Below are 12,239 nucleotides of genomic sequence, written 5' to 3' on the forward strand. Positions count from 1 at the left end.
CACGGATGAAGAGATTGACTCCATGGCAGTTGGACAGTTTATCTTCATACCAAAGGCATATCATGAGGTATGTTGAGTACAGCAAACTGTATTACTATTCTATAACAAAAACATCTTTATTTTGTGACTATAACCTGACAAAGCGTATATATATATAGAGACTGAAAATATAATTTGTGAGTCAAAGTTTGTAAATGTCCCTCCTACCCTACCCTGGTTGATTTTCAACACCTGTTGCATGTGACGAGAAGGACAAACAAAAATAAAGAGGCAAAAACAATACAATTCAAATGCAAACCATGTTATGTCCGTATATCTATATACATTATATAACTTACTTATAAATATTAGCATTTTTCTCTAAGCACTGTCCAGTTGTTTGTAATTTCTGAGCAATTTACAGTATTGAACATACAGTATATGAATATTGTATTACATAGAGCCTAGCAACCTTGGTTAAGAGCACACTTTGTATTTGAAGGAAAGAAGATGGATAAAAGGTCCACAGGTACAGTAGGTTAAGGGCCCCCAGTGTCACCCTCACAGCCCCAGACATGAATTCACCACACAGGGAGGAAGTTGTGCTACACAACCATATATGGAGGTGCACAGGCGTTATGACCCCTACATGACCTTTGGGATTTGGAGTGTTCTATGCGTGTCCTACTACTGTATTTATGCAGAGCTGAAGTTTAACAAAGAAATAATACAACTTCTCACATAATGTTGGTATTTCGTATCTATGTACTGTACGACTACTACCCCCAGGCTGAGCCTACTGTAGAGATGTCTCTGTCTGTGTGAGGGGGGGCGTACTCTGTGAACTGTGCTCTGTGTATCATGTGTTTCCTTTTGAAGAATCCATCATCCATGTCAGACACCAAGGTCAGCAGCATTAACTCAACCCCGTACCCTCCCTCTCTCCCTCTCTCCCTCCCTCCCTCCCTCCCTCAACCCCACTCACACTCACACCCCCCAGTCTGGCCACTGCAGGCCATCACACATTCGACTCCACGAAGGGTCTCTTTGGTTTGATGGGGGAGGTGGGGCCTTGCCTGGAGTCGCGGGAGAGCTGGCGGTACATGTTGTCCTGGTAGGCCTGGGCCACGGGCAGAGTCCTGGCCACCTTCACGTCCGGATAGGTGGGCACCTGGCTCACCCTCTCCAGGTGGTCCACCCCGCCGCGGGAGCCGTTGGCCAGCTTGCCCAGCGACGACTGCTGGGGTTGCTGGGAGTAGTAGTCCTCCTCCAGGAGGTGTCCGTTCTGCGCGTTGTTGGTCTTGTTGTAGTAGGCGATGTTCCCCAGGGAGGTGGGGGGGCTGTAGGTGGACCCCTGCTGGACCAGGTTCCCGGGGGACGTGGGGCTGATGACTGAGTCCATGGAGGTCATGGCCCAGGGGCGCGAGGCGCAGGGCTGGTGGAGGTACTGCTGCTGGTGAGGGTGAGTCCGTGCCGTCTTATCGATGATGCCCATGAAGGGCGTGGACCGCGAACGGGTGCCCTCGCCCTGGTACTCCCTGCCGGCCTGCGAGGGCGAGATGGGGGACATGTCGTCGATGGGCGAGCGCTCGTACGCCACCTGCAGGGGGATCTCCATGCCCTGGATGGAGGTGGAAGGCCTGTAGCCTGGGGCTAGATTACAGGTGGAGCCCGTGGAGATGTTGTTGCTGGAGGGGGAAAAGCGCAGGCCCACGCTCTGGGAGTGGATGAGGGGCCTGGGGGTGGGCACGTGCGGCTTGATCTCCGGGGTGTTGGCACTGATGGGCCGCCTCACCAGGTGGGGGATCTCGGGCGAGCCCAGCTGGCACTGGGGCATGGCGTTGGCGCGCTCCAGGTCGTGTTTCGAGACTGGGTAGTAAGCGGCCGATTGGCTGCGGCTGATCTGGGGGGTCTGGCTGTAGCGAATGCCACCGCCGCCGCCTCCGCCCCCCCCAGGGCCCCCGCTGCTGGCGCGGTAGGCAGAGGAGGGGCGCTGGGGTAACTCGTCCTTCAGCAGACCAGACTCCATAACCCCTCCTCGGCCCCCGTGCTGACAGAGGGCCCCCGCGCTCAGGCTAGCCTGCACCTGGGACATGGGCATGGGCCGGCCGTCCAGGGAGGGCTGGTAGACCAGACGGCTCTCCACCACGTCCACTGAGCCCCCCTGGTACCGGTGGCCCATCTGGCCGTAGCCGCCGTTCCCTCCGGGCTGGTTGGTGCGGACGATCTGGGCCATGGAGGGCTGCAGCCGCAGGCCCTGGGCCTGGTGGTGCTGGTGCTGGTGCTGGGAGGACAGGGAGGGCTGGGAGCTCAGCTGGAACGACCGCTGGCTGGACATCTTAGACAGAGGGGACTTGGGCCGGCCGGGCTGGTGCTGCTCTGTCTGGTAGCGGACCGGGGAGCCGGACTGGGACCGGTACAGACACACACTCTCCACGGGCGGGCTGGCTCTGTACCCGGACTGGACCTGGGCCCCGCGGCGCAGGGGGGACGGCGGGGGGCTCTGGTGGTCCATCCCCTGCCCCCCTCCCCCTCCACCGCAGCCCATGGGCGGGGGGCTGAAGCGGTAGGAGGACTGGTGCACGGGGGAGGTGTGGGGAGGGCTGCTGTGGTGGTAGTGGGAGTTCTGGTGCGTGGGGGAGAGGGAGGGGGGTGATGGGGGCTGGTAGCTCTGGCGGGTGGGGGAGGACATGGAGGAATGGCTGGGGTGGTAGTCGTAGGGCTGGCCCATGGGGGAGCCTCCGGACATGTAGGCCTGGTCGTGGTGGTGGTGGTGGCTGGGGGAGAGGGGGGGGCTCTGGATGATGGGCAGGCTGGAGGGGTTGGAGGAGCAGGAGCGCTGCTCCGGAGGCAGACCCATGGACATGGCCTCCAGCTCCTGCTCCAGGTAGTCTTCATCCTCAAACAGGTCCTGGACCGGCTCCATGTCCTCCAGCCGGGGCTCAGGGGGGGGCGGGGGGAGCGGCAGGGGCAGGGACAGCTCCTCCTCCTCCTCCTCCTCCTCTTCCTCCTCCGGGGGTGGGGTAGGGGGAGGGGATGGGGGGGGCTCCAGCTCCAGCGCCTGCTGCTCGTCCTGGGTGATCTGACGACACTCCTCGTCCACCCTCTGGAGCAGGCGCTGGATCTCGCGGTTGTTGGGGCAGTGCTTGACGGCTTCAGTCAGGTCCTCCAGGGCTTCAGGGAACTGCCTGTGGGGAGGAAACATGGTGGGGGAGAGGTGATACACATGTATGGTGTATTGTATACATGAAGGAGGTGGTCCTCTATGGCTCAGTTGGTAGAGCATGGCGCCATCAACGCTTAGGTTGTGGGTTTGATTCCCGCTGGGACCATATATACTGAAATGTATGCACTCACTGCAATGTAAATCGCTTTGGATAAAAGCGTCAACTAAATGGCATATATTAATGAGGCATGGGAGGGAAGTATATACTGTATGTACTGTATGGTGCATTCTACAGGACACGTGAGAGGTTTTTCATTTACAGGGCCCTCCATAAGTATTGAAAAAAGGAAGCATTTTGTCTTCTTTTCGCTCTATAATCCAACAGTATGAGGTTAAGGTTTACATTTACACATTTTTTTACATTTAGCAGACGCTTTTATCCAAAGCGATTTACAACAAGTACATTTGTCTAAAGTAAGTGAATCATCTATACATTAATCAGAGATTAGTAGAGATTATCATCTTTAATTCATTGGGGGGGTTCAGATTGGTTTTACCATTTAGAAATTACAACCCTTTTATACACAGCTGTTGTTTAAAAAATGTTTAAAATCAATCTGAAAAAAGAAAACACTAAATTAAATCAGATAGTCTCTACTTTAACCTCATAGTAATTGTTTGATTTCAAATCCAAACTGTTGAAGCATAGAACAAATGCTTCCTCTTTCCAGTACTTATGGAGGGCATTGTATATTCTGCATTGGATGTGTTTTGTTTTGTTTGTTTGAAAGTGTACCTGCTGCTACGCTTGGCACGGGCCCTGGCATAGTATGCTTCGTAGGATTTTGGTTTCAATTCAAGCGCCTTGGTAGCAAACTCCTCAGCCATCCCAAAGTCCTGCGGGCGGGAACACAGAGACACGAGAGCCAGCTCGTTAACGAGGCGAAACAGAGGACACATATAAATAAATAAAAACACAATAGAATTACCGTTAATTAATGTTAAACAACAATCGGAATTCAATCCCACTGGACTCACGTTCATTTTCCTGCGACATCGGGACAGGTTGAGGAAGATGGACACTTTGAGTTCCCTGAAGGTCTTGAGGTCCTCACTGAAGCCCTCGCGGGGGAACTTTTTAAGGGCGTACTGATACCGCTGGGCTGCCTCCTTCACCTTCCCTTTCTGTCACACAAACACACACGCACACATTGGTTCCACATCTAGTTATCCTACCACTTTAGGATGAATCTACGGATTTCTAACATTTACCCTTGTAATATATGGACAAATAAAGTTATTTCGTCTTGTAACATATGGACTAAAAAAGTGAATTTCTCCTGTATTATTGTAAATAGAAATGCGTTGATCATTTCATTTCCATGAGAAAGAGAGAGGTCAGCTGGGTTCGTGGTGGTGGTCTGACCTTGTAGAAACTGTCCCCCTCCTCTATCAGCTTGCTCAGTAATATGATCATGATGTCTGGTTTGGAGGTGGCCATCGCCCATGTGGCTGGACCTGCACAAGACAGGATGGAGAGAACATGGAGTGAGAGAGGGAGAAAAGGATGGAAGAGGAGGAATGTAGGGTAAGGGCTCTTTCGAGTCACAGTAAACAAACAAACAAACGAACAAACAAACAAATCAACAGACAACACCAGGGACAAGAACAATCACAATGGGGACTGAAACAGACATCCGCTGCAGAGGAAACAAACTGTTCTAGTCTTAAGACGCCTTAGATCTAGAGGAGTGTATTGTTTGGACAACATCCTCCCGCCCCCACTCCTTATCAGTGGGATTTAGGCAAACAAAAAACCCCGTAGAAACACAACATAATAGAACATACAATCATGTTGCTGCAAGAGACAGAGGCCCTCCAAACCGTCTAATGTTTCTATTCGAAATCTCTCTGCAACAGCGATCCATGACACACACGGTTACACGGAGAGTAGAGGAGAGGAGGAGGAGGAGGAGGAGGAGGGTGGGTTTTTTGCACAAAGAGACAGAGAGAGAGAGAGAGAGAGAGAGAGAGAGCAGGAGGAAGGCAAGCAGGAGAGACACAGCGTAGCGGGGGGGGGGGGGGACACAGCGGGGCTCTGCAGGCGAGGCAACGTTAACTTGTTCTCAGGGGGGGGTGGGGGGGTCAGGACTGCTGACTGGCCTGGCCTGGCCTGGCCTAGCTGACACTGAGGAAGGTTCCAGAACATCATCATCACACAGGCATGCACCTCCTGTCGTCATTTACCAAGTGAGGGGGAGACAGAGGGAGGGAGTCGATCATGCATAACCTGTGAGATGAAACACTAAATAACACTTGGACATGATGTATGCTTTAGACTGGGCATGCTGTCGTTCATAAAGAACAACTTCAATGTGAACATCTACCTCTAGAAGCAGTCCAATTGCATCTCTCTTGTCAGTGCTTTAATAATACCTGTTTTTGTGTTATTTGCAAGTTTGGGAAAGGGGGGTTGGGGGTGGGGGGTTTGGGGGGGGGGTTTGGGGCTAAGCTGGCCTGCCGACACTTAGAAGGACGACGAAGACGACGAAGAAGACAGAGACAACACAGAAAGAGGAGATATAGAGCTGTCAAAATGCCTGGTGAGGTGAGAAGTCGACAGCCTCGGCTTTACCTCGGGGCCGACTGGGCAGCGTCTGACATCCTGGTGCCGGAGAGAGAGGCGGGGTCAATGGGAGAGGGGGGGCGGGGTCAGGGGGAGAAGGGTGGGGAGGAGGTGACGGAAGAGGGAGGGGAGGAGGGGTGGAGGGGGAGAGGGGGGGGGGCGGGGAGGGAGGAGGGAGGAGGGGCGGAAGGGTGGGAGGGAGGAGGGGCAGGGAGGGAGGGAGGGGGGGAGGAGGGGCGGAAGGGTGGGGAGGAGGAGGGGGGAGGGTCATGAGCGAGGGAGTGAGTGTAAGGAGGAGGAGGGGGGAGAGCGAGGGGCCAGAATCACCGAAGAAAACAGAGAATAAAAGGAGTGTAGGAGTGTGTGGGAGAGGAGAGAGAGAGAGAGGGCATGAGAGGAAGATAGAGAACGAGAGAGAGAGAGAGAGAGAGAGAGAGAGAGTGAGAGAGGTGGAGGAGAGAGAGGTGGTGGTGGTGGAGGAGGAGGAGTGAGAAAAAGGAACACAAAAAAGCAGCAGTGAGAAGCGGGGAAAAGTGCTCCAGCGAAAGAAGAAAAAAGAGACAAGAAAAAAACAAACAGCACCAGCACTAACAACCACCTGTCGCTGAGCAACCGCAGAGAGAGAGAGAGAGAGAGAGAGGGGGGGGGGGAGAGAGAGAGAGAGAGAGAGAGAGAGAGTGGGGGGGGGGAGAGAGAGGGGGAGAGAGAGAGAGGGGGGGAGAGAGAGGGGGAGAGAGAGAGGGGGAGAGAGAGAGAGGGGGGGGAGAGAGAGGGGGAGAGAGAGAGGGAGAGAGAGGGGGAGAGAGAGGGGGGGAGAGAGGGAGAGAGAGAGAGAGGGGGGGGAGAGAGGGGGGGAGAGAGAGAGAGAGAGAGAGGGAGGGAGAGACAGAGGGAGAGAGACAGAGAGAGGGAGGGAGAGGGTGAGAGCAAGAGGGAGAGAGAGACAGAGAGAGAGAGAGAGAGAGACAGAGAGAGGGTGAGAGCAAGAAAGAGAGCGAGAAAGAGAGGGGGAGAGAGATGTCAATCAAACAAGACCACGACAGAGAGAGAGAGAGAGAGAGAGAAACAAAGGGAGAGCAAGAAAGAGAGAGACTACAGGAGCAGCAGTGGGTAACAGTCGTACAATAAAAGGACACACACATCTGAGCCATGAATAGCCAGAGAGAAGCAGCAAAGTGCAGCAGTGGGGGGTGGGGGGGAGAGAAGGAGGCCGAGAAGGGGGGGCAAGGTAGCTGCAGGAAGACATAAAGCCTGCATCCATGGCTGTCTGGCGTACTGCAGTATAGGGGCCCTAGCCGGGAGCGGGGGAGGGGGCGCAGGGGGGGGGGACATAGTAGGATGTGGAACTGTTCAGGAGTGTGTACTTCAAAGGGGAAGTGTGTGTGTGTGTGTGTGTGTGTGTGTGTGTGTGTGTGTGTGTGTGTGTGTGTGTGTGTGTGTGTGTGTGTGTGTGAGTTATTGACTCTTCTGGTCTACAAGACAGTAGTCTTTCATGGAGCCCTATAAATGCATAATTCACGTGGCTGTAAGTTTAACCCTACACATGGACTGGGTCTCCATTTTATATTTGTAAATCCTTGTAAATGATGTGTATGCAGGGCTCCCTTGTAAAAGAGACCTTGGTCTCAATGGGACTCCCTGTTGAAATAAGAGTTAAATAAAAAATATTATATGTCAGTCAGTGTAACTGTAAAAAAAAAGCTATTTGACATTTTCTAGAAGGTTAGTCCGGTGGCTGTGTGTGTTTACACAAGGTAGTGATCTAGCACAGCCAGTTTACTCTTGGTACTCTGGGTCCATACCTATCTTGGCTCCCTTCTTGAGCAGGGCGACCACCACCGAGGTGTTTCTGCATCCGACGGCCCGGTCCAGAGGCCTCATGCCGCTGTAGTCCACGTGTTCTATCATGGCCCCGTGGTCCACCAGGAACTGGACCTGAGAGGACAGGCGGGGGTCAGGGAGGGGGGAGGGGAGGGGAGGGGATATGAGGGAGGGTGGTGCTTTGGGAGACTAAACTCTAACTTCAGTGCCGAGGGTGACTCCATTCACCAAAAATGCATGAATTATGATGCTTCGTTTTGTAGCCAATCAAAGTGTTGTTGCTGGGTGAATACCAAATAAAACACTTGGCGCTCTAGGTGGTGAGAGTTCCGGAATTCTTTGGCAGTTGGTGAGTTAAAGGGTTCTAGTAACGCTAGCATGTTAGCACTGTGTCAACTGTCAAACTGATCCTAGTGGATCCCGATACAACAAACTGAAGATTTACATCAGCACTGTTAGATAGGCAACGCTAAGTGACTTCCAACAACATCTTCTTTTTCGGCTCATTGAGGGGGCTATCTACTCACCACCTCAGAGTCCCCGTAGAAGGCGGCCAGGTCGAGGGGCGTGCGTCCGTTCTTGTCAGCGTGGTCCGTGGCGGAGCCCCTCTCCACCAGGCAGCGCACCACGGGCAGGTGGCCCTTCAGACACGCCCAGCTCAGCGCCGTCAGACCCTCCTTGTCCATCAGAGGCAGGGAGGCTCCTGGAGAAGAGAAACCAGGAGAACACGACAGGTGTCAAAGGTCAACCCATCGAATGAGATCCACCGCTCTGCTGGGGATGGTTGTTGGTACGGGGTAAGGGTCATCATTGAAAATGCATTGATTATATTGTGTAAATTGACTTATTTGATATGTAATTAATGGATTCTATTATGTTTTTAAATTTAAAGCAGAGAGGGATTCGAAGCAAAGAACGTGCGGATGTTTGTGTTGCGTCTTCTACAATCATGTTGCTTCTCACCTTGTGCCAGGAGGAACTCCACTGTGCCCAGATGTCCCTCTGAGGCTGCCATCATCAGGGGCGTCCGGGCCTGCTTGTCTGCCAGGTTCACGTCAGCTCCATGGGTCAGGAGCAGGTCCACGATCTGAGAGAACATACACTGCATTTAACATCTAGTCTAAACCTTCTGAGTGTGTGTGTGTGTGTGTGTGTGTGTGTGTGTGTGTGTGTGTGTGTGTGTGTGTGTAGATGAAAAGGACAGTTATTGATGAAAGTTCACACTTCTCAAATAGTCTTACAGTATTTTCTCCAACACTTGACTATACCGTCTCTCAGGGAAGGCAAAATCGTGGAGGTAGAAATCGGAGGACTGGTATCAAACACACGTGACACACACACACATTTCGTTCCATGCATCACAATGAGCCCCGTCCTCCGATTTCTACCTCCACCAGCCTCCCCAACGGTATACGTAGAATAACCTACCAAGGTGTCCTACCAAGGTGTCACTACAGTCAGTGTTTTGTTGGGAGTATCCCTCTCCTGAGGTATTAACCCCTCACCTGCCAATGTCCCTGGCGTACGGCGCTGAACAGCGGCACGATACCACGACGACTGGGCTGGGCCACGGCGGCGCCCTGCTCCAGCAGCAGACGACACACGTCCAGCTTCCCCCGCCCCGCCGCCGCCGTCAGAGCTGAGGACACAGGAGGAGCAGGAAGAAGAGAGATGAGATAAGAGATATGAGAGATATCCGCCTTTACAGCAGGGGGCGTGACTTCAGTGGGGGTAAAGTAAGAGAGGACAGTACAGTTGTCCTCTGCACTTGACTGACATGATAATATACAGTACCAGTCAAATGTTTGGACACACCTTCTCATTCAGTGGTTTTTCTTTATTTTTTTAAATTATTTTCGACATTGTAGATTAATATTGAAGACATGAAAACTATGAAGGAACACATATGGAATTATGTAGTAAACAAAACAGAATAAACCAGAATATGTTTTATGTTTTATATTCTTCAAAGTAGCCACCTTTTGCTTTGATGACAGCTTTGCACACTCTTGGCAAGTTTGTGTCCAAACCTTTGACTGGTACTGTATGCCATTTAGCTGGCGCTTTTATCCAAAGCAACTTACATTGCAGTGAGTGCATACATTTCAGTATATATGGTCCCAGCGGGAATCAAACCCACAATCTAAGCGTTGTTAGCGCCATGCTCTACCAACTGAGCCACAGAGGACCACAGATCATGTTATGCAAGTAGAGAATCATGTTATCATTTTAACAAGACTATCTGGAAAATCTGCAAGTAGAGAATCATGTTATCGTTTTAACAAGACTATCTGGAAAATCTGCAAGTAGAGAATCATGTTATCGTTTTAACAAGACTATCTGGAAAATCTGCAATTAGAGATAACAGGTTTTAACACAGCATTTGTGATAAAACGTCGACATCCATTAATTTGTCATACTGCAATCACACAGTAATTTCGGAGCACCCCACAGCAGACAGAGACCCTGTCCCCCCTTCCTCCTCCCCCACCCCTCCTCCCTGTCCCCTCCCCTCCTCCCCCAGCCGTGAGAGCCCTGCCCTGTCTGTACTCCAAGGACGCACCACTGCACCGCCATCACTCCCTGCTTCTGACGCAGCAGCACAGCAGACACACACACACACGCACACGCGCACACGCACACACGCACACACACACACACGTACACACACACACACACACACACACACGTACACACACACACACACACACACACACACGTACACACACACACACACACACACACACACACACACACACACACACACACACACACACACGTACACACACACACACACACGTACACACACACACACACACACACACACACACACACACACACACACACACACACACACACACACACACACACACAGGAACAATCTCTCATATCTGCACTGCAGCCCTCTGCCTCAGAGTCTCATACTAAGCTTTCCTGAGAACCAACGTTGAAGAGAGATTGCTTCATTGTATTTCTACAGCTACGTAAGTTATTCTATGTTAGGGATAATAAAGCATCTTTATAGGCCGAGCTACCCTTCCTCCTAGACTTTGATTGCTGCTTTTATGATATGGTTATACCTTCACTTTGTTAGGAACACTATACTGATGCTGGGTAGGGCCTCCCTTTGCTCTCAAAACAGCCTCAATTCTTCATGGCATTGATTCCACAAGATGTTGGAAACACTCCTTTGTGTAAACAGTCTATCTGTAGTGTCCCCCATACCTGTCTCCCCCCACACCTGTCTCCCCCCACGTCGTGTAAACAGTCTATCTGTAGTGTCCCCCATACCTGTCTCCCCCCATACCTGTCTCCCCCCATACCTGTCTCCCCCCAAACCTGTCTCCCTCCACAGAGTGTCAACAGTCTATCTGTAGTGTTCACCATACCTGTCTCCCCCCATACCGGTCTCCCCCCATACCTGTCTCCCTCCACAGAGTGTAAACAGTCTATCTGTAGTGTCCCCCCATACCTGTCTCCCCCCATACCTGTCTCCCCCCATACCTGTCTCCCCCCACAGCGTATCAAAGTTGTTGATCTGAGCACGCTCCACCTCCTCCTCATCCTTCTCTGGCAGGTCCAGCAGGTAGGAGACGATCTGGAGGGAACAAAACAAAGACGGAACCATTAAACAGATAAAAATCGCTAACAGAGAAAATATGTTTTTAAGAATGGGAGATGAGAGATTGTTTTACGAGGCAGGCGTATTTACGAGGGAAGGGCTCGACGGCAAAAGAATAAACAATGAGCCGCTGGAAGGGAATACACATGACGAATACATTCTCCTGACTCAGAAGTTTATGAATTTTTATGAGGGCTATAACACGTTTATGAGATTTTTATTATGAGAAGTTAAGGTTTTCATTTGACACCACTGCTAGCTGTGCGTGTAAAAAAAAAAAGTTGGTGCAATAACAATTGCTTGAGGGTACAATAGTACAGGGAAAAAGATCCAATCTGCTAACGTCATCATCCACCACTTGAGGGATATTGATAACATCAGAAGTAACCCTTACGAGACAGACGCGTGGGGGCGGGGCCGGGCTTACCTCTGTGTAGCCCATGCTGGCTGCAGCAATGAGGGCTTGCTGAACGGCATGGGATTTACTGAAGGCTCCCTGCTGCTGCTGTTGTTGTTGTTGTTGTTGTTGTTGTTGTTGTCCTCCCAGGCCCCAGTCAGACTGGATGAGGAACTTGACCACCTCCATGTGCCCCCGCAGGGCAGCGTGGACCAGAGCACACTGGCCATTCTTATCCAGGTGGTCCACCTACTCATGCAGACATACACACACACACACACAGTTGGTCAATCCCTATCCTTCCTCTGGACATACACTGATACACACACGCAGACATACACACACACACACACAGTTGGTCAATCCCTATCCTTCCTCTGGACATACACTGATACACACACACACACACACACACACACACACACACATACACAGAAACACACACACAGAAACACACACACACACATGAAACACACACATGCAAGCACACACACACACACACACCAAAACACACACATGCAAGCATGCACACACACACACACACACACACACACATCGAAACACACACCAAACACACACACACACACACACACACACACACACACACACACACACACACACACACACA

At 51.6% G+C, this 12,239-nt stretch overlaps 1 protein-coding gene across 2 annotated transcripts in view; it reads right to left on the minus strand.

Moving 5' to 3' along the window:
- Window positions 1-997: 997 nt before the first annotated feature.
- Window positions 998-12,239, minus strand: part of tanc2b (tetratricopeptide repeat, ankyrin repeat and coiled-coil containing 2b) — a gene marked incomplete at its 3' end in the record, with an annotated part of 22,315 nt that continues 11,073 nt past the window's right edge. For both annotated transcript variants that reach the window (XM_083687967.1, XM_083687966.1), the window contains 10 exons: window positions 11,642-11,860; window positions 11,097-11,190; window positions 9,098-9,231; window positions 8,556-8,679; window positions 8,120-8,295; window positions 7,574-7,706; window positions 4,572-4,663; window positions 4,184-4,330; window positions 3,942-4,042; window positions 998-3,167 (listed from right to left, as the gene is read on the minus strand). In XM_083687967.1, the coding sequence (XP_083544093.1) occupies window positions 998-3,167; window positions 3,942-4,042; window positions 4,184-4,330; window positions 4,572-4,663; window positions 7,574-7,706; window positions 8,120-8,295; window positions 8,556-8,679; window positions 9,098-9,231; window positions 11,097-11,190; window positions 11,642-11,860 (3,390 nt within the window). The remainder of the gene's footprint in view (window positions 3,168-3,941; window positions 4,043-4,183; window positions 4,331-4,571; window positions 4,664-7,573; window positions 7,707-8,119; window positions 8,296-8,555; window positions 8,680-9,097; window positions 9,232-11,096; window positions 11,191-11,641; window positions 11,861-12,239) is intronic.

This window comes from Argentina silus (assembly GCF_951799395.1).
Source record: "Argentina silus genome assembly, chromosome: 16".
Taxonomy (NCBI): Eukaryota; Metazoa; Chordata; class Actinopteri; order Argentiniformes; family Argentinidae; genus Argentina; species Argentina silus.